Below are 21528 nucleotides of genomic sequence, written 5' to 3' on the forward strand. Positions count from 1 at the left end.
CAAGGTGCATAACCACTCTGCACTCAGTTTCCCCCTCTGTAAAATGGGTACTGGGTTGTACCCACCGTGAAAACAATGTCCTGATGTGTTAGTGGAAAGTCTTTTAAAAATGTTAGTTTATGTGATTTTTTTTTCTTTTTGCTGGAGATGTTAGGTGGGGAGGAGAGAGGCAGTTACAGGAGGCTTAGCTGGGTTCATGCACGTACGTGCCCACTTAGCGTGCATTGAATTAGCGCCTGCTGTCTGCCAGGCTCTGTGCTGGGTCTCCAACCCCGAGCTGGGGTGCAGGGGCTGCCGCGCCCAGTCGGGTCGGTCCGGGAACAGGTCCCCGCCCCGCGCCCTCCCTGCGGGGCGGTCCCGGCTTGGGCGGGATGGGCCGGCGGCGGCTACTTAAGACCCGCAGACCCGGGGCCTTGGCTGCCGGCTGGGTGCCCTGCCGCTGTCGCTGTCGCTGCCATGGCTCCGCGCTGCTCCGCGCCCGCGCTGCTCTGCGCGCTGGTCCTGGCGCTGTGCGCGCTGTCGCCGCCGGCCCGCGCGGCCACCGCGTCGCGAGGGGCGGCCCAGGCGCGCGCGCCCCAGGGGCGGGTGCCCACGGCGCGGGTGAGTGCCCGGGGTCCCGGGGCTCCCGGAGTAACTCTTTATTGTAAGTTCTTGCAGATACAGCGCTAGGAAAAGGGGAATAATTCAGGTCTAGAATGGAAAAACTGTTTTGTTGCTTTGTAAGTATCTCTTGCTGCTTTGGAGCCTCTGGCGGACCGGGGTGGGAGCGTGGGGCCGGCTGTGCTAACCTCACCTTGGGCGGATTCCTTTCCCTTTGCCCCCTGCTGGTGTCTACCTCCCTCTGCCGCCCGATTTCTCTAATTCCGTGTCTGATTTCTCCCCCTGTCTGCCTGGGTTCTCTCCTCTCTTCTGCTATCTTCTTCCACTTCAGATCCCCGGGCTCATTTGCTCTCTCTCCCTCTCTTCTATTTCTCCCTCGTTCTTGTATGATTTCCTTCTTGTGTGTCTGCTTATGGTCTCTACTCTTATCTCTTCCCCCCTTTCTGCTGTCTCCTCTGCCCCATCAGCTTCTCCCCATCAGCTTCTCCTCCCGCCTGTTTCCCCTTTGCGTTCCCACCCTTCTGCCTGACTTCTTCTCCCCGTCTGGTTTCTCTGCCTTCTCCCGTCTGATTTTCACTCCCACCAGCTCTCTCCTCCGGCCCAAGGTGACCTGCGCCCGCTGATTCCCCCGCTCCTCCTCCTCCTCCAGCCTAACCCTCCTGCGTCTCCCTTCCCCGCCCCCTGCATGTCTGACAGCCTTTCCCCATCCTTAACCGAATCCTCTCCAATAGGCTCCTGCAGACCCCGCTGCGTCCTCTCCACCTCTCCTGAGAAATGGAATTTGGGGGTGGGGTGTTGGGGGGCAGGAGGGAGGAGGCAGACAGCTCAGGAGGCCACTTGGGCTCAGCCCTCTAGACCCTTCTTGGAGGTGTGATGAGGGATGGGTGGGGCACGGGAAATCTTCCCAATTCCAAAGAGCAAAAGCAAACAGGCTGTGTGACCTTGGGCCAGTCCCCTCCCCTCTTTGGGCCTCAGTTTCCCTATCTGCAGAGTGGGGTTGGATAGTGAATTCTCAGAGGGCCCTTTAGTTTTAAGAGCCAGTGAAGATGCTGGAAGGGAGTGAGCTGAGGCCCCTGGGGGCCCCGGATTTACCTGTGCCATCTGAGGGGTCTACTTACTCATAGTCCCCGAGCTTGTGCTCTGGGAGCCTGGGGCAGTCCTGCTACACTGTTTCCTAGCTGGGGGTCCCTGGCAGAGTCGCTTCATCTCTCTGTGCCTCAGTTGTCACATCCAACTGGCAATAAGAAGAAAAGAGGGGAGGCAGGTAGAGCCCTCTGTCCCCTCCATCACCAGAAAAAGCAGATCGGGGAGCTGGTAGGAGAGACAGACACTGGCCAAGGCACAGGATTTGGAACTAAACCCTTGCCCTGTTTGCTAACTCGTTGGCACAGGGCACTCAGAAGGGGATGGCCTCGCCTCGGGCGTGGGGAGAGCAGAAGGCTCAAGTGAGATGCTCTTGGTGCTGGAAACCACCCTCCCTCGTGCCCAGGGTCTCTCCCTGCCAGGACCTGGCCCTGCTAAGGCTCTGCCCGTCTCTCCCCAGCCCGGCACCATGGTGGTGGAACACCCCGAGTTCCTCAAGGCGGGGAAGGAGCCTGGCCTGCAGATCTGGCGTGTGGAGAAGTTCGACCTGGTGCCCGTGCCCCCCAACCTCTACGGAGACTTCTTCACAGGCGACGCCTACGTCATCCTGAAGACGGTGCAGCTGAGGAATGGGAATCTGCAGTACGACCTCCACTACTGGCTGGGTGAGGCCCGCCCTGCCCTGCCCTGCCCCTGCCCCCACCCTGAATAGCCGGACCTCTGAGGCATGGTCCCAGGAAGTCCCCGGGAAGTATTGAGGATGCAAACTGATTGCTGAGCACCAAGTATGTGCCAGGCCCTTGGCAGGTAGTTACCAGTGACCATAGACGCCGGAGCCAGCCTGGCTGAGTTCAGCCCCGGCTCTGCCCCGACCTGCGGTGTGCCCTTGTGCAAGTCCCAGGTGTCTCTGTGGAGTGGACATGGTGGTAAAGCCGCACTTCCTCACAGGAGCGTCCCGACGGTTAAACAAGCTACTGTGGCTCTCAGAACTGTGGGAGACTTGGGGGCTCTGGACCCCTGCACAGCTTCCCCGGGTCCACTCCAGTCACCTCCCACTTAGCCCTTCAGAGTTAGGGTCCTGTGCCTTTACTGAGCCTCAGTTTCCTAATCTGTGGATCGAGTGGACACTCGCAGTCCTGAGTTCATGCTCGGGGGGCCGAGAGGGAGTGTGGGGGACCGTGTCAGAGCTGGGAGGACCCTTGGAGAAAAATAAGGCCCATTGTCCTGTTATGCAGATGGACTAACTGAGGCTCACAGGAGGCAGAGGCTTGCCCAGCTTCTGCAGCGAGGCCAGCGCGGGGCTGGAGGCTCCTTCTCCTCCTCCCCAGGGGCCTGGGACCACTTTAGGGAAGCCAGGCTCACGCCGCCCTGATGTCCCCTAGGCAACGAGTGCAGCCAGGACGAGAGCGGGGCGGCCGCCATCTTCACCGTGCAGCTCGATGACTACCTGAACGGCCGGGCTGTGCAGCACCGTGAGGTCCAGGGCTTCGAGTCGGCCACCTTCCTTGGCTACTTCAAGTCTGGCCTGAAGTATAAGGTGGGTTGGGCCCCACTGTGCTCGAGCAGCTGGGACAGATGGGTCAGTGGCCAGGCTCACTTGGGTCCACCTGTTTTCTGGCCTTGTGGAGTGATGGGTAGACAGGTCAGAGGTCAGGCTTTGGAGTCAACCAATACTGGGTTTAAATCCTGGACCTCTCCTAGCTGAGTGACCTTGGACAGATCCTTTTCTTTTCTTAAAATGGGGAGAAGAAAATTGCCATAACTTCACAGTGCTGTCTCCCCAGCCCCAGCAGTGAGGAGTGGCCCATAAATGGAAACCCAGCCGTTCTCACAGGCCCCGGGGGCTTGAGCCTAGTTCTGTTCCTGTACCCCTTAATTCTTAGGGTCCTGCCAATAGAGGGCCCCCTGTTAGGCATTTGATAGGTCACTCTTAGTCAGTTCCTCTTTCTGTTCCTCTTTCTGTTCACTAGAATGCCCCCCCCCCCTTTTTTTTTCTTTTGAGACAGAGTCTTGCTCTGTTGCCCAGGCTAGAGTGAGGAAAGCCGTGGCATCAGCCTAGCTCACAGCAACCTCAAACTCCTGGGCTCAAGCGAACCTCCTGCCTCAGCCTCCCGAGTAGCTGGGACTACAAGCATGTGCCACCATGCCCGGCTAATTTTACTATATATATTAGTTGGCCAATTAATTTCTATTTATAGTAGAGACGGGGTCTCGCTCTTGCTCAGGCTGGTTTCGAACTCCTGACCTCGAGCAATCTGCCCACCACGGCCTACCAGAGTGCTAGGATTACAGGTGTGAGCCACTGTGCCCGGCCTAGAATCCCCCCTTGAACTTGAACTCTTAAGAGCCGGGGCCAAGACAGAGCTCTCTCCCTAAGGTCCCCGCCAGGTGGGGCTGAGCAAAGCCAAGCTGGGAGCTTAGGAGGCTGCACCCTAATACGCTGCATGACATCAGGCAAGCCACTTGACCTCCTTGAGCCTCCCTTTCCTCTCTGGTTACTTGAGAGCCAGTTGTACCTGCCCTACAGGGCTGGGGGAGGATTTGGTGAAAGGGTAGCCAAGAAATGCCTTGCATGGGGCTTGGCTCCTTGGAAGGGCCCTGGGAAAGCTATGGTTTTGCAAAGCTGCTGTTCTCTTTGGGAAGGATACAGAGGGGATCACAAGCCGGATAGGCCATTAATGTCAGAGTCCAGATCTCTCATTTTACGGGACGGGCTGGGGATGGGACTGAGGCATAGAGAAGTTTAAGCAGCTGGCCCAGAGTCACACAATGAGTTGGTGCCAGACCCAGGACAAGAACCCAGATCTCCTGACTCCCAGCCTTCTTTCCACTAAACCAACATGCCTCTCATGACCAGGGTTCTAGGTTAGGGTTCCAGCCCTGTCTGTGCCATTGATGTGCTATGTGACCTTAGAGAAGTCACTGTCCCTCTCTGGGTCTCAGGATCATCTGTGTCAATGGGGCAGTGACCTTGTTTGCTTGGGTGAGGCATAAGGGATTGACTGATGGGAAAGTGCCAGTGAGACTCAGATAGCAAAGGGCAGGGTGTGTCCTGGGAACAGCAGCTGGGCTGGGTGGGGTTGGATTCCCTGGTGCCCACCCAGCTCCCCGTCTGCCAGTTTCCCCTCGAGCAGAGCTCCTCCTGCTGAGCTGTGCAGGTCTGCCTTCTTCCTACGGCCCCTCCTGGGGCCTTGGTACCTTGCAGAGGGAGAGATAAGAATCTTGGGAGCCAGGCCCCTGAGCTGGAGAAGGACCAGGTGCTTTTGCAACTCCTGGAGCGAGAAGTAGACAGAGCACTTATTTGGCCAGGAATCAGATTGGGGTTCAGGTCTCTAGGCCACCCCTCTAACTGCTGTGAGACTTTGGGCAAGTCGTGTAGCTCTGGGCGTGTGTTCACACATCCCCCATGCATCATTCATTCAGCAGGTATTGACTGAGTCCCTGTAACAATGGTGCCTGTTTACTGGTGCCATGTGGCAGACACAGTACTGGGAACACATGGTATTGCCCATAAGCCTCACCACCTTACAGCGTGGGAGGCAGGTCATTGGAGCTCCATTTTACAGATGAGGAGACTTGAGGCTCAGAGAGGTCACATAAGCCGTATTCAAACCTAGGCCCGTGTTCCCCTAACCTGTGGGCTCTGGGCTGAGTGCTAGGGTGCCCAGGTGAAAAAGATTGGTCCCTGCCCTTGAGAGTGCCCTGAGGAGTCGGGGAGCCTGGCAGGCTCAGGAAAGGTCACTCCATGTGTCCAGGTGGGGTGACAGGTGGAATCTCAGGGAGGGCTCAGCTCTCCAAGGGGTTCAGGGACTAAAGGGATGAGTAGGTGTTTGTTCACCTATCTCACCTTGGTCACCTATTTCTTAGGGGACAGCCCGCCAGTCTTGTGTGGTCATAGACATGGACGTTCTCATATATGCAAGAAAGATGATGTTCCATTTAGAGAATGTTGCTGAGCAGGTCCTAGCTCCCTGGTCTTTAGGAATAAGTAAGGGTGATGAGAACCACTACCATATATCAAGCCTGTACCACAGGATCTTATTTAATCCTCACAGTAACCTTTAGGGTGGGTGGTGATGTTCCCATTTCACAGATGAGGACGCTGAGGTGCAGAGATGTGAACTAACTTGCCCGAGTTCACACAGCTAGTAGGAAGGTGCTTATCACTGAACACTTACATATTTTGCTTGCTATTTATCTGAGACTCTTCTGGGTATTTTACTCATAAACTCATTTTTACCCTATGAAGTAGTTACTGACTAACACCATTTTATAAATGAGGAAACTCAGGCACAGAGATGTTAAACAACTTGTCCAAGGTCACACAGCTAGTAAGTGATGGAACTGGGATTTAAACCCTGGTGTGAAGGGCCTAACGCACAGCTGGTTCAGAATGGATGTTTCAAGATTCCTTGATCTTGGATCTTAGCTCGGTGTATGTAGAATCTGCTTGTTTAGTAAGCCCGCCCTGCCTCCAGGTGATTTTCTGGGGTGTTGTTGGACCACATTCTGAGGAATGTTCCAGATGTGGGGCGTCAGTGCCTGAAAGGCACTGTCTCCTGGTGGAAACGGGAGGTCCAAGGCTGGTCCTGTTTACACCTTCTGCGAGTCCTCAGGCTGCCCCCGCACTTGGCAGGTCCAGCCCAAGGTTCTTGGCCTGGTGCCCTCATCAATTATAGATCCCTGAGGAGCAGGGCTTGTTACGCAAGACTTGTTGCCGTGAAAGCCTCTTCCTCCGAGCCAATTCTGCCCTGGGAGTGTGAGAAAGGGCAGGGAGGGGACAGAGCCACTAGAAAAGGCTGACATGGGGACTGGCCCTCTTGTTCCGGGACCCTCAAATCCTTAAATTCACTCTCTGCCAAAGGGCTCAGAATCCCTTGATCTCTGCTTTTCCTTCTCCTCCTCCCACCCCCCTTTTCAGACCTAACCCTGGAGACCCCCTGGGGCTGGGTTATTTGAAACCCTTTGTTCAGATGGAATCTGGGCTGGGCAGAGTCCTGGGAGCCCTGGGACCCAGGAACACAATTGGAAACCCACAGAATCACTTGAACCCTTCTTGTCCTCCCTCCTATTTCTTAAAGAACTCAAGTTTAGAGGGTAGAGGAGACCAAGACGGATCAAATTCATTTTTCTTTGTTTTATAAACAGTTTAACCTTTTTTTTTTCATGTAAATCTTTATGGCCTTTTCCCCTGCTCCTGACTATAGGAGTAATACAAGCTTATTGTAAAATGTCAAATATTTTATAGAAAGATAGGTTCCCCCCACCCAGACGTGGTGATCTTCCCCTTGGAGATAATGTACCAAATGCTGGTTAATTTTTTTCTCTCTCCCTGGATATATATATATATATATATATATATATATATATATATATCTCACTTTCATTTGTAGAGCAGCTTTTAAGGTACTTTATCCTTTAAAATTTTGTTCAAATAATTTGACACCAATCTTGCCCATCTAATGATTAGACTGTAGAAAGCAACAAGCAATCCTAAAGATTATAGTAAAACCAGTAAAAAATAGGAAAAACTTCAGAAATGTTTGCCTCCTGTCTTTGTAGATCCACTAATGTCTTCTAAGAGCTTGCTTTTATTTATTTTTGTTAACTCATCTTTCCAAGTCTGATTTCCTAGATCATTAATATTTGAGGGATTAAAGAATCAGGAAACTCATGGCTGTAATCATTAGAAATCAAATATTCTTTTACTGTATAAATAAATATGCAGAGAATTTCTGGGAACTGAGGTTTATGATATATAGCAACCCTTTTCCTTTTTTAAAATTAAAATAAATTTTTTTTAATAACAATGAAAGGCACGTTTGAACAAGTAAAATATTTTGGAGATGTGTAAAAAAAAGTTAATGGTCTTTGTTTCCTCCTGCTTCCCCATTTCTTTGTCTCTGAGGTTGGTTGGTGGGTCCTTCTAGCACCTTTTGGAACAGCTTTTCAGATCCCCTCTCTGTTTGTATCCAGAGGACTGAAGTCCCTGGTCAGGACTGTGCATAGACACTGGGCTGGCAGATGCATGAGGCTGGTCCCTGGAAGGGAGCCTTGTGGGTAGAACCCAGCACTGCTGCCAGCCAGCTGGGGCCCTGGGCACGGCGCTTCACCTCTCTGAGCCTCAGTTTCCTTGCCTGTGAAGTGGGATGATGAGTTCCCACCTGAGGGGCTTGTTTTTTGTGTGTGTGTGTGTTTTTTTTTTGAAATAGAGTCTCGCTTTGTGCCCAGGCTAGAGTGAGTGCCGTGGCATCAGCCTAGCTCACAGCAACCTCAAACTCCTGGGCACAAGCGATCCTCCTGCCTCAGCCTCCCAAGTAGCTTGGATTACAGGCACATGCCACCATGCCCGGCTAATTTTTTCTATATATATTAGTTGGCCAATTAATTTCTGTCTATCTATAGTAGAGACAGGGTCTCGCTCTTGCACAGGCTGGTTTCGAACTCCTGACCTCAAGCGATCCGCCTGCCTCGGCCTCCCAGAGTGCTAGGATTACAGGTGGATTACAGGCTGTGAGCCACCGCGCCTGGCCCTGAGGGGCTTGTTGTCAGGGACACACGTAAAGCAGGAGGCGGTGAGCACAGTGAGCGCGGGGCCTCGTACTATCTTCCCCGGCCACACTTCCTCCCCTGCTCCCTGGCTTGGTCACATGGCCCTCAGGACCCCCTGTCTCTCTGCACTTCCCATCCACGGGCCCTGACCTTTGTCCTGCGTGTGTGCTCCACTGTGCACGCAGACCCTGGGCATCTTGGGCCCCCTCAGACCTGGCCCTCACTCACCCTGGAGCCCAACTCGCTCCCCCCTGGTGATGGGAAACATTACTGTCTTGCTGCTCAGTTGCGGGCGGCGTGGTCAGGAGTGGAAGCCACGGCCGTACCCCCTGCTCCACGCTGAGGTCATTCATACAGGGTGGCCATGCCACAGCTCCCCTTGAAGGCCCCTTGAAGCAGGGCAGAAGGACAGTCTCTCCCTCCTGAGCCCCAGGGAACTCTTGCAAGACCTTATGCCGAGACCGAGAAGGGACACCAGGGGGCGCTCCGACTGCCTGCAGCGGGAAAACATTTCCACTTGAAAGGCCGCTCTGAACAGCGGCTTGTTTCCGCCGCCCGTCCTGGTGACCCTAGTGACCTTTGCTCTAAGAAACCCTGATATTGGGGGACTTACAGATTCAGACACGCCTGGGTTTGCACTCCAGCTCCGCCGTCTGCCAGGTGTAAGATCTTGGGCACGTTCCCCACGAGCGGGCGCCGCTTTCCTCGAGTTGAGATGGGGCGAACGACGGCTCCCTCCTAGTGATGCGTGCAGAAGCCCAGCGCGGCGGGCATGGCCACGTCACACGCGTGTCCACTGCTTACCACGCGTAGACGGAACGGAGCCCAGTTTAAACGGCCCCCTTTCCTCCCTGCCCTCCAGAATCGAATCACACTTCACCTCTCTGGGCTTCAGCCTACCTTGGGTGAAATGGGGTGCTGTGTAAGTGCCTTTTCAGCCTTGGGCCGGGGCCTGCTCCTTTGCAGAGGGTGGCAGAGCAGGCGGTTATGTCTCCATTTCAGAAATGAGAGGCTCGAGGCTCAGAGAGGGCAAGACACTTACCCAAAGTCATCCAGCACTGTCGAGGCAGGGCAGCTGCCCCTTACTCGTAACCAGCTGCCTCTGAAGGCACAGCTGGGTGGGACTTGCTGCGGTACACAGGGCCAAGGAGATGGGTGGCGTGGGCTGGAGCAGTCCAAGAAGAATTCCTAGGGAGCCTCGAAGGATGGGAAAGATTTGGATTAGAACTTCCTTTTTTTTTTTTGAGACAGAGTCTCGCTTTGTTGCCCAGGTTAGAGTGAGTGCCGTGGCATCAGCCTAGCTCACAGCAACCTCAGACTCCTGGGCTCAAGCAATCCTACTGCCTCAGCCTCCCAAGTAGCTGGGACTACAGGCATGCACCACCATGCCCAGCTGATTTTTTCTATATATATTAGTTGGCCAATTAATTTCTTTCTATTTATAGTAGAGACGGGGTCTCACTCTTGCTCAGGCTGGTTTCGAACTCCTGACCTCGAGCAATCCTCCCGCCTCAGCCTCCCAGAGTGCTATGGATTAGAACTTCTCAAAGTGAGTTTTGTAGAACACTTGCGCTAGAGGCAAGATGTGGTGGAGAAAAGTGGTTCTTGATTCAAAGTAGGGAAATGCCATGTAAAACAAAAGGCAAGCAGATACATTCACCAAAGGATTTGCCAGAGCCTTTGTTATGCTCATGTGCATTGTGTAGCAGTCAGGGAAGGTGGGTAAGGAGCATTCCTCAGGCTTGTTAGATCATGGGACTCTTCCCTTGCAGAATATCTTAGGGGGATAGGGTGCCATAGAACATCTCTTGGGAAATATTGGTTTCAAGAAAGGAATGTTTGCAGTTCTTTGATCCAGGGAAGTGGCTTCCGGGGTCTTTGTTAGTGGAATGTGAGATTCAAAGGGGGGGGGGCAGCAAGATGCAGTGGGTAGGGAAGGAAATTGGTCACTTTTTAGCTGTGCGGCCTTGGTCCAATTGTATTCGTTTCCTGAACCTCAGTTTCCTTCTTTGAAATGGGCATAAGAATGTCCCAGTCTCAAACAAGATAGTAGGTTGAAAGTCCTGAGTTAACCGAGAACGTCTATGTTGCTGGAAGGCCCCTGGTCCAGAGGCCGGAACTGCCCTCGGCTCAGTCCTCTTCCCTCCCCCATACCTGCTCCCGGGCCCTCTCGCCTGGGCTGACTCACTCTGTCTCCTTGACCTGACAGAAAGGAGGCGTGGCGTCGGGATTCAAGCACGTGGTACCCAACGAGGTGGTGGTGCAGAGACTCTTCCAGGTCAAAGGGCGGCGTGTCGTCCGTGCCACTGAGGTGCCTGTGTCCTGGGAGAGCTTCAACAACGGCGACTGCTTCATCCTGGACCTGGGCAATGTGAGTCCTGCCTTCCCTTTCCCAGGGGGTGCTGAGGTGCTCCCGGTCTGGCCGGGCCTGGCTCTGGGGATGAGATGCACCCACGTGAACAAATGTATGGACACGGGCAGGGCGAACCACAGCGACCTGCAGGCCCCTGTGCGCTGTGCGCTGTGTGCTGTGTGGGAGTCAGGCAGAGACCCGGGTACCGACATTTCTGGTATGCACGGACTCCCACACGTGTAGACTCAAGCTTGTCACACATGGACCTCAAGGATGCACCAGGTGCATAGTGGACCTGGACTTTGATTGACATAGAGACTTCTAGACACTTTCTGTTCATATGCACATCTTGTGTACCTTTTTACCTATAAACACGTGGTGGGCATGGGCAAAAACATATAAGACATTGTACCATAATGAATGTGCACACATGTAGACTTGGGTGTGCTGTTCAAGGTCCCATGTGTGTGTCATACATGTAGTTGCCCATGCACGTTGTATATGACAATATGTGTGAGATGCACTTACCCAGGCCCGCCTTATAGGTGTGTGATGCTTTGTACACGTTTACCTCACAAGTCCACGTGAGTGCAGACCTGCAAACGGACGTGGCCAGGCATTCTACCCTGAACCGCACATGCACAGGCTCACACTGGCTTAGTGTAAGCTTTTTATTAAAGTGCGTGAATCCTGAGTGTGCAGCTGTATGGATTTCTCAGTGTGAACACACCCTCGTAATATCAAATCAAGAAACAGAACGTTCTAGCCCGTTTCCTTCTTCCAGTCCCTTCACTCCAAGAGCAACCATCATCCTGAACTTCTCAATAGCACGGATTAGTTCTGCCTGTTTCTGAGCTTCATAGACACGGAACCTTACTCTCCTATGTCTGACTTCTGCTCAGCATGGCGTTTCTGAGAGGCATCCATATTGTTACATTTGGTTGTAGATCGCTCATTCTCCTTGCCTCCCAAGGTTCAGTTGTGTTGGCATGCCACAATTTATCCTTTATGATGTTCATGGACACTTGGGGTGCTTTCTGATTTGGTGCTACTGCGAGTAGTGCTACTGTGAACATTCTTGCACAGTCCTTTCAGTGGACATATGAGTCCATTCCTGTTGCTTATATTCCTAGGAGTAGGATTGCTGGGTCACAGGGTATAAGGTAACTTGAGCTGTAGTAGCGATGGCCAAATGGTTTTCCAAAGTGGTTGTACCGATTCACATTCCCGTCATACATGTTCATACACATTCTAGATGTAGCTGTACCTGTGACAAAAGACATGTCCCCAGACACGCACTCACATCCCCTGGTGTGCAGGATCACACTCATCGTGTGTGGATAATGCACACGTGCGAACTCTGCCAGCCCTCCCCTGGGCAAGCCCAGAACAAGGTGAGCTTGCATAAGCCCCCCGGCGTCCTACCAGCCCTGTCGCTGCCCAGGGCTCATACGAAGGCTGTGGCACTGACTCGCCCACCGGGGGCTCTGTCTTCCAGGACATCTACCAGTGGTGCGGTTCTACCAGCAGCAAATTTGAAAGACTGAAGGCCACGCAGGTGTCCAAGGGCATCCGGGACAACGAGCGGAGTGGCCGGGCCCGAGTGCACGTGTCTGAGGAGGGTGCCGAGCCCGAGGCGATGCTCCAGGTGCCCGTGGGGCGCAGGGTGGGGTGGCATGGGGACAGGCTGCTCGCAACATCCTTCCATTCACCCTGAGACTGTTTTTCCACCAAGCCTGAATGTTTTAGGGATGGGGAAGGTCAGCTTCCCTGACCACTCCCACACTCCCCTGGGCGTGGAATCCCAAGACAGGTGCCTGTGGAAGTGTGAGCCACACCTGCAGCAGGGGAGGCCAGTCCTAGCAGGAGATGAGGAAGAGGATCTTCCACTATTCCCTGAGGGCCAGCTTGGTGCTGGAGCAAGGTTATAATAGAAAGAAACCACTGGGACCCAATCCCCTCTTTCCTCCTCCGACTCTTCCTTGCGGTGTATGGCCTGTTTAGTCAGCTGCATGTTAAAATTGCCAGCCATGTGCTTTGAGGACATATCAATAGAGGCAAGGTTCACTAGGCAAAGGAGGAGACCATGAACTCTGTTCCATGTCACGTGGCTCCTGCTTATCTGGGGACATCCAGTTGCAGTTTTTGGAAAGAGCAGAAGGGTGATAGTTGTAGGGAGGAGCTTGGACACCAACCAAGGCTTGAAAGGGACAGTGGCCTGGGCTGTTAAGGCTGGAAAGGCCCCAAATGAAGGAGTGCAAATCGGCTCAGGAGTCACAGGGATTGAGGTTCAAAATTTGACTCAGCCACCTAATAGCTATGTGGGTAAGTGACTTCACCTCTCTGGACCGCAGTGTCCTCTTCTGTAAAGCGAGAGTGATAGTCTGTGCCTCCTGGCGTGGGTGCGAGGATGCAGTGAGACCGGTTTAAAGCATGTGGTGGGAGGTGCTCGGTAGCTGCAGTTCGAAGGTCGCTTAGGTATCTGAAGGGCTGGCTGGAGGCAGAGGAGCAGAGGTGGTCTGGAGCTCCAGGAGTCAGGGAGACAGGGGGGAAGACTTTTAATAGGCAGATCTGCTTGGTCCCCATGCACAGATGGTGTGTGAGCAGAGGCAGGACGTCTGTGGAGGGGACCGGACCCTGCGTGGGGTCCTGTGGATGCCTGTGTGGCCCCTGCCTGCCTGGGGAGCTCGCTCAGGAGCCCAGGCCCCTCCCTCACGGCCACCCTTTCTCTCCACCTCTGTCTCCTGCAGGTGCTGGGCCCCAAGCCGGATCTGGCCCCAGGAACCGATGACACGGCCAAGGAGGACGCAGCCAACCGCAAGCTGGCCAAGCTGTACAAGGTGAGCCCCAGATGCACTGTCTCCAGCCCCGGGCCTGGGCTTTCTCAAGCCTCCAGTGGACGCTCATGTGCCTCTTGGCGATAAACTCCAGACATACCTATGTCATGTGCGGATGTGGGCTCTCTCTCTGGGTGTCAGTTTCCTAGTCTGTAAAGTGGGAGGGAAAGCAGAAAGGTCAACTTTGCAGGATTTGGGGGAGTTCATAGAGAAAACTGTTGGGGAAAGTATCTTAGGAAAATACTAGGGGGAAAATAGGACAAAAATGTTGCGTCTGTGTGTGGGGTTGCAGGTTATGGTTGATGACTTTATAAATTCTTCCTCGTGATTTTTACAACTGAATTGAGGTTTATCTTGAGCTAAGGAACTCTGGCACTGGGCTGAGCGCTGGGAGAAAGCCCAATTACACTCATGCCGTGCCCCAGGCTTGTGTGCGGTGAAACAACAAAATGGGGGTGCAGATGCCCATCACCTGCAAGGAAAAAACCACATTATTGATTGTTTTTCTGATTATAAAGTAATACATATTTGTTGTAAAAAAAATAGTGAGTGATACTCAGGAGATAACCAGTATTACTTTTATTAATGTGTTTTAATTACAAAAGTGACAATACTCAATTTAAAAAATCACCCTGTCTTCCTCACCCTCTTTGTGGGTACCATGGTTACATTGTTCCCATTTTGGTGAAAGGACACCTCTGTCAAGACGCATCTTTCTGTGCCTAATTACTGTTCCAGCTGGATCCAAACTATTCATGCTGTTCTGTGGCCTTCTATTTGCCAGCAAACATGGTCTGGAATATCTTTCTATAATAAAGATCTACCATGGCCCTTTATAACAGCTATATAATATTCTAATTTATGAATGTAAAGATTTAAGCAGATCGTAATTGATGGACATTAGATTGTTTCTACTCATTTCAGTTGTAAACAGTCCCTTTTGGTGCACTTGTGCTGAGTACAGTTAGGACAGTCCCTAGACATGGAATTGCTGGGTCGCAGAGGGAAGAATGAGTCGGTGGTTGAAATGACTGGTTCAGAGTCAGACTGTCCTTGTTTGAATCCCAAACAAGCTGTACAAGTTGTACAAGTTGCTTACCCAGTCTGGGCCTTGGTTTCCTTTCCTTTCTTTGTTTCTGGTTTTTTTTTTTTTTTTTTTTTTTTTTTGAGACAGAGTCTCACTTTGTTGCCCGGGCTAGAGTGAGTGCCGTGGCGTCAGCCTAGCTCACAGCAACCTCAAACTCCTGGGCTCAAGCAATCCTACTGCCTCAGCCTCCCAAGTAGCTGGGACTACAGGCACATGCCACCATACCCGGCTAATTTGTTCTATATATATTAGTTGGCCAATTAATTTCTTTCTATTTATAGTAGAGACAGGGTCTTCGCTCTTGCTCAGGCTGGCTTTGAACTCCTGACCTCGAGCAATCTGCCCGCCTCGGCCTCCCAGAGTGCTAGGATTACAGGCGTGAGCCACCATGTCCGGCCTGTTTTTGTTTTTGTTTTTTAATTTATTTTTTGGCCAAAGCCTACAGCATCTGGTATTCCCAAGCAATCTCCCATCCAAGTACTAACCAGGCCCAACCCTGCTTAGCTTCACAAGATCAGACAAGATCAGGCACGTTCAGGGGGGTATCACTGTAGACCCTTGGTTTCCTTATGAGTGAAATGAGGGTAGTGATAGTGCTCTCATATCAAGGACTAAAAGAGTTCTATAATTCTATGTTATATCAGTTACTTCAAACAGTGCCTGGCACTTAGTGGTAAGTACTTAATCAGTGTGGAGCACATTATTTAAAGTTCTGATACGTGTCACTCAATTGTACTTTGGAAGAGCTCCCAAATTACCCTCACCAGGGATTTGAAGGTGCCTGTTTACCCAGAGCCTTATCAACATTGGATATTATCAGTCTTTAGAATTTTGAGTAGTGTGCTACACTCTTTTTTTTTTTTTTAAGGAAAATGAACTTTTTATTTTGGAATATTTTTAGGTTTATAGAAAAACTGCAAAGATAGTACAGAGAGTTCCCATACACTGTTCACCCAGCTTCTCCTTAACATCTTAACATAATCAGATGCATTTGTCAAAATTCACATCAGCTCAACACTATTAACTAAACTACAGACTTTATTAGGATTTCCCCAGTTTTTCATTCCAGGTTCCAATCTGGGATACCAGATTGAATTTAGCTCTTTTTACTCTTCTTGTCTAGTCTCGTCTTGTCTTGTCTTTTCTCATGAGGTTGAATACCTTTCAGCAAACTACACTGTTCTTCCCCTGTGCCACCCGTGTTCCTGCATTTTCTCCTGCCTTCCCTTGCCATGTGCAATTTCCATGTTACCTCTGAGGGCAGGTCTGTAGATGTGGTTCTGAAAAGGCAGAAGAGGACAAAGAAAGCCTGCATGTCCTGGGGGCGAGAGCCCAGGTGTTGCTCTGCAGTGTCATTTGGGGCGGGGGTGGGGCAAGGTGGTGGAAATTTCAGGGGTGGGTGGCCGCAGACAATCACATGCCACATCCTTCTCCCTCGTCCCCACAGGTCTCCAATGGTGCGGGCACCATGTCGGTCTCCCTCGTGGCTGATGAGAACCCCTTCGCCCAGGGGGCCTTGAGGTCGGAGGACTGCTTCATCCTGGACCACGGCAAAGATGGGAAAATCTTTGTCTGGAAAGGTACTAGGGACAAGGGAAGGGTCCCACCTGGCCTCTAGGACCTTGGGTGGGGTCCCCTGCAGCTTCCAGGAACTCAGCTCCAGGGCAGGGTAGAGTGTGTGTTGGAGGCACCTGGTGCAGTGGAAATCAGGAGTCTTGGGCTAATGCCTTGGCTTTGCAACTGCCATGCTGTGTGATCTTGGGCATTTTACTTACCCTCTCTGGGCTCAGATTCCCTCTCTGGGCTACAATTAGTGTTCCCCAAGTGCATTATAACATCATTTCTCTGAAAGGTTAATTAGTATCATGTAAAAATTATATAAAAAGCATGTAGCTCTGTGGTCAAATAAATTTCATGGGCAATGGTGGATTAAATATAGCTAAACAAGTTTGTTTACTGTAGGCTTTTAACTTGCTGATGTGCATTGGGGCTTTTCATGGTGATGATCTGGTTTAGGAAAGGCCATGCTAGAAGTCCATGAACACTTTAAGGAATGTTGTGGGAGGCTCATGGAAACCGTTGGCCCAGATGTTCTGAGAGGGCCCATGAATATTCTCCCCTGATTCCCTGAGGCTGGTCCTGAGGAAGAGGACAGAGGGAGGGAGGCAGTGGATGGACAGAGAGAGAGGGAAGCTGCTATTATTATTTTCACTATCTGGGCCCCTCGGGCCTGGGGCCAGCCAGCCTGGTCTTGGCCTTGGCAGTGAGAAGCTGGGGACCGAGGGCTGGCACTGGCCGTGGGAACTCGCCTGGCATGGCAGTGCTCTCAGGGTTGGGGCAGACTTCGAGGTGCACAGGGGGAAGGAGCCCCCACCCTGGGGAGGGAGGCCTGAGTGTTTAGCATGTGGGCTTCAGCATCGACAGGGCAGGGTCTGAATCACAGCTGTCCCACTTGCTGCATGACCTTGGTCAGTCATTTACTCTCTCTAAGATGCAAGCTTCCTTAGGTGTGCGTGAGAACAAGACAGTAAACGTCCTTCTCACGTGAGGCTGCTGTGTGGATGACACGGAATACTCTGTGTGTAGTTGAAGCCCAGAGTACATGCTCAGCAGACAGACCACAGTGGTAGCTGTGGCTGGCATCATGGGCCAGGAACCCCAGATGGACCCCCAAGGGCTATAGGAGTGGTCGGCTCTGGGGGTCTGCGGCCTTGCCTGTCCACAGTCTGAGGAGAGGAGGGAGGGGGTTTGTCCGCTCCTTTCCCTGCGCCGTTGGACGTTAGGACACCGGGGCGCAGGATGCGGCAGGGTCCCAGGCCCCTGACCCTCCGTCGCCCCTCTGGCTGCCGACAGGAAAGCAGGCCAACATGGAGGAGAGGAAGGCTGCCCTCAAAACGGCCTCCGACTTCATCTCCAAGATGGACTACCCCCGGCAGACCCAGGTGAGCCCTGGAGGCCAGGTAGGGCGGGGAGGGATGGTCCAGTGTGGGGGGCTGGGCCTGGCTGGGGTGGGTGTCCCACCCTCAGTGTGGATGGGGTATCTGCGGCTCCCCCAGGCCCCTGCTGGGCAGCCCAGCCACATCCTGCTCCCCCCACCCCTCCCCAGGTCTCCATCCTTCCCGAGGGCGGTGAGACCCCTCTGTTCAAGCAGTTCTTCAAGAACTGGCGGGACCCCGACCAGACGGACGGCCTGGGCTTGGCTTACCTTTCCAGCCACATCGCCAACGTGGAGCGGGTGCCTTTCGACGCGGCCACCCTGCACACCTCCACCGCCATGGCCGCCCAGCACGGCATGGACGACGACGGCACCGGCCAGAAACAGGTGCCTCCGGGGCACTTCCGCCTGTGCACTGCCTCCCGCTCCCCTGAGGGCCTTTCACCTCGGTTTTGGTAGATGAGATCCTTGGTGTTACTTATCCAGCGTGCTCTGAGCACCTACTGTGTGCACGGCGCAGACCCCACCCTGCCTCAAGGAGTGCCTGGTCTGGGTGGGAGGTGACCGCAGCCACAGCTGATTGCCGGCCCTGTGGGAGCACAGGGAGGGCAGTGGGGTGCCTGGTCAGGGCAGCCTGAACAGGGACAGGGACCCTTGGGTTGGGTCTCAGGGTAGGAAGTAGAGTTTGCTGCTAGGGAGGAAGCGTGGAGAGCGGTGGGTGTTCCAGGCAGGCCTGTGTTTGGGGAGGAGGGAGCTGTGTTAGGGTGTGGAAAACGCCCTGACAGCCTGGCTGTGTGACCTTGGGTGAGTTAAGTAACCTCTCTGAGCCTCACTTTCTCAGCTGTGCAATGGGGCTTCATTCCACTCCATCACCTTCAACAGTGTTCAAGATCCAGAGAGTCTAAGGTTCTCTTTCCTGGGACTGGAGAGGACTCAATGTCTCCGCAGTGTCACCAGGTGGCGCTGCAGGGCCTTGTGACCACTTGCAAAAAGCCGTGTCACCGGAGCTCTGCAAAGAAACCTGCCAGCAGGGGTCATTCTGAGGTCACCTAGCGATGGCCCTGCCTCTCTGGAGGTGGCCTGTGAAATCCAAGCAGTTCAATAATGGTACAGATGTTGGCAACATTAGTAATATAATAATAATAATAATAAAAGTAGCTGCCACTGTGCCAGACTTTCATGAATAAACTCAGTTGAGCCTCACATCAAGGCTTCGAGGTAGCTGCTATTATTATCCTCATTTTTCAGGTGAGAAAGCTGAGGCTCAGAGAGGGTAAGCAAGTCGTCCCGGGTCACAGGGCCGCTAAGGGGGCGGAGCCTGATTTGCGCTCTGTGTCCGGCTGTTGACCTCACCCCATGTGCCACATCCCACGTGCCGGGAAGTGCAGGGCGGGGCAGGCGTATGGCGTGAGGGCCCAGAGCCGCAAACCTGGCACTGAGGCCCAGCCCAGCCTCCTAGTGGCTTTCTGATTTGGGCAAATCGTTTAACCCTGGTCTGAGCCCAAATGATAGAAAGCTTGCCCCGTGGTCTAACCGTGGTCCACCATGCTGCCGTTCCCCAGCTGGGCTGAGTTGGGGGCGGGGATGCCACGCAGCGCCTGACCCCAGCTTGGCTCCCGCAGATCTGGAGAATTGAAGGCTCCAACAAAGTGCCTGTGGACGCTGCCACGTACGGGCAGTTCTACGGAGGTGACAGCTACATCATTCTGTACAACTACCGCCATGGCAACCGCCAGGGACAGATCATCTACAACTGGTGAGGGCCTGGGGCCATGGGGCGTGTGTGGAGCGGACCGGGTACTGCTGGGCCCTGAGCGTGGCAGCAAGGGGAGGGACGTCCGAGGGCGTGAGGGCCAGCATGGGACTGCCACACCCCACCGGGAAAGATTGTCAGCCACAGGGCAACACCACTTGTCTTATTCCTCCAAACAGCCTTTAAGCTATTGTTATCAAAATATTTCACGTCTAGTTGTAGCAGATACGGTCAGTGGGAAGAAACAAACAGAATGTTTCCCACAAGTCCACGCCAAGTACTCCACACACGGGGGTTTATCATCCCACATGTACTTTTTAATTAAAAAATTATTTTAAAAACAGAAAATAGGCCCAGCGTGGTGGCTCACGCCTATAATCCTAGCACTCTGGGAGGCCGAGGCGGGAGGATTGCTTGAGCTCATGAGTTTGAGACCAGCCTGAGCAAGAATGAGACCCCCATCTCTACTATAAATAGAAAGAAATTAGCCAAACAACTAAAAATAGAAAAAAATTAGCCGGGCATGGTGGCACATGCCTGTAGTCCCAGCTACTCGGGAGGCTGAGGCAGAAGGATCGCTTGAGCCCAGGAGTTAGAGGTTGCTGTGAGCTAGGCTGATGCCACGGCACTCTAGCCTGGGCAACAGAGTGAGACTCTGTCACACACACACACACAAAAACAGAGAATACATTCATATGGTTCAAAAATCAAAACAAAATAAAATGGCATTTATTGAGAAATGTTGTGCCCACTCCTGTCCCACTCTACCCCGTTCACCAAACCCCGCCCCGTTACGGGTAACCTCTTTCATTTATTTCCGGTATCTCCCTCTAGTAACCTTTATGCACATAAACAAACATGACTCTATATTCCTAATCCTCGCCTTTCCTTACATAAAGATAGCGTCCTGTGTGTATCATGCCAACCTTGCTTTTCTGACTCAGTTCTTCCTGGAGGTTGGTCTATGTCCATACATAGAGAGCTTCCTTGTTCTTGTTCTTTTTTTTTTCAGCTGTGTAATATTCCTTTGGGTGACTATACTGTAGTTTACTTAAGAAATTCCTTACTGAGGCATACCTGGGTCGATTCCAGTCTTTTGTTGCTATTATTGCTGTGATTAACAATCTTGAGCAAACATCATTTTGAGCATGTAGAGAAATATTAGGGTAAGTTCCCATAAGTGAGATTGCTGAGTCAAAGAGCAAATGCCTTTGTCATTTTGATAGATAGCGCCCAATTTCCCTTGATAATATTTCTTGTGTTTTATGTTCCCACCGTCTGTTTCCCTGTATCCACACCAGTGGACTGTGTCGTCATACTTTTGGATGTTTGTCAACCTTATAGTTTATAAAATGATATCTCAGTGTACTTTTAATTTACATTTCTCTTATACAGTCTCAAACTTTTTGTTTCATTATTGACTGTTGGATTTCTTCATTTTTTTTTTTAACTTTTTATTTTGAAATAATTTAAGACTTGCTGAAAGTTGCAAAAAGAGTATGGACAGTTCTTGTCCACCCGTTATCCAGCTTCCCCTATTTTCAGATCTTGCATAACTGTAGTTCAGTTGTCAAAGCCAGGAAACTACCATTGGCACAAGACTGTTTACTAATCTTTAGACGGTCCTTGAATTTCACTGGTTTCCCCACTAATGTCCTTTTCCTGGTCTGGAATCCAACTCATGATACTGACTCATCTTGTCCCCTTAGTGTCCTCGCCTCTGTGACAACACCTCCATCTTTCCTTTTCCTTTATGACCCTGGCACTTGTGAGAAGTCCTCATTAGTTATTTTGTAGAATGACTCTCAATTCAGACTTTTAAAAGCAACTTAAACATTTTTTTTTACTGGACAATAATACTTGCACATGGCACAGAATTCATTAAGAAGGCTTTTTTAAAAGGTAGCTGCACCAACACATTGATCTGTCAGAATTTGTTTGCTTACACAGATAACATTATGGGAAATAACGTTATGGGAAATTTAGATGATATAGGAAGAAGTAGGATAGAAAACCTAAATCCCCCTAAATCTCCCCTCTAAGGGCAATCACCACTGATGTTTTTGGTGAACATCCGTGTGGACCTGTCTGCACGTGTCCACATGAGGCTAAATCAACTGATGTCTTTTTCCACAAATGGGCTCACATCATGCTTGCTATTCTCTGACCTGCCTTTCCACCTAGAGAAATGTCTTGGGCACCTTTCTGCATCTCAGATTTGAGTCTCAGAGCACTTTCTCTGTGGCTGCCCCAGTCAGTCCCCTGTGGGGCACTTTTAGGATAAGGAAATGGCACAATGCTAAGGCCAGAGTGCGAGTGTTGGTTTGG

At 52.0% G+C, this 21528-nt stretch overlaps 1 protein-coding gene and 1 pseudogene across 4 annotated transcripts in view; one reads left to right on the plus strand and one right to left on the minus strand.

Moving 5' to 3' along the window:
• GSN (gelsolin) overlaps positions 1-21528 on the plus strand; it is a 59757-nt gene that overhangs the window by 31099 nt on the left and 7130 nt on the right. For 2 of the 4 annotated variants that reach the window (XM_012771732.3, XM_012771734.2), the window contains 9 exons: positions 2144-2348; positions 3066-3220; positions 10445-10606; positions 12087-12236; positions 13339-13428; positions 15960-16092; positions 17366-17454; positions 17619-17834; positions 19070-19203. In XM_012771732.3, the coding sequence (XP_012627186.2) occupies positions 2153-2348; positions 3066-3220; positions 10445-10606; positions 12087-12236; positions 13339-13428; positions 15960-16092; positions 17366-17454; positions 17619-17834; positions 19070-19203 (1325 nt within the window). In that variant the 5' untranslated portion in view covers positions 2144-2152. Of the gene's footprint in view, positions 1-391; positions 601-656; positions 720-2143; positions 2349-3065; positions 3221-10444; positions 10607-12086; positions 12237-13338; positions 13429-15959; positions 16093-17365; positions 17455-17618; positions 17835-19069; positions 19204-21528 lie in introns of those variants that run through there. The other 2 variants (XM_012771726.2, XM_076009002.1) reach the window with 2 other exon arrangements.
• Positions 14949-15068, minus strand: LOC142874587 (uncharacterized; annotated as a pseudogene).

The sequence above is a fragment of the Microcebus murinus genome, chromosome 12 (assembly GCF_040939455.1).
Source record: "Microcebus murinus isolate Inina chromosome 12, M.murinus_Inina_mat1.0, whole genome shotgun sequence".
In the NCBI taxonomy this organism is placed as follows: domain Eukaryota; kingdom Metazoa; phylum Chordata; class Mammalia; order Primates; family Cheirogaleidae; genus Microcebus; species Microcebus murinus.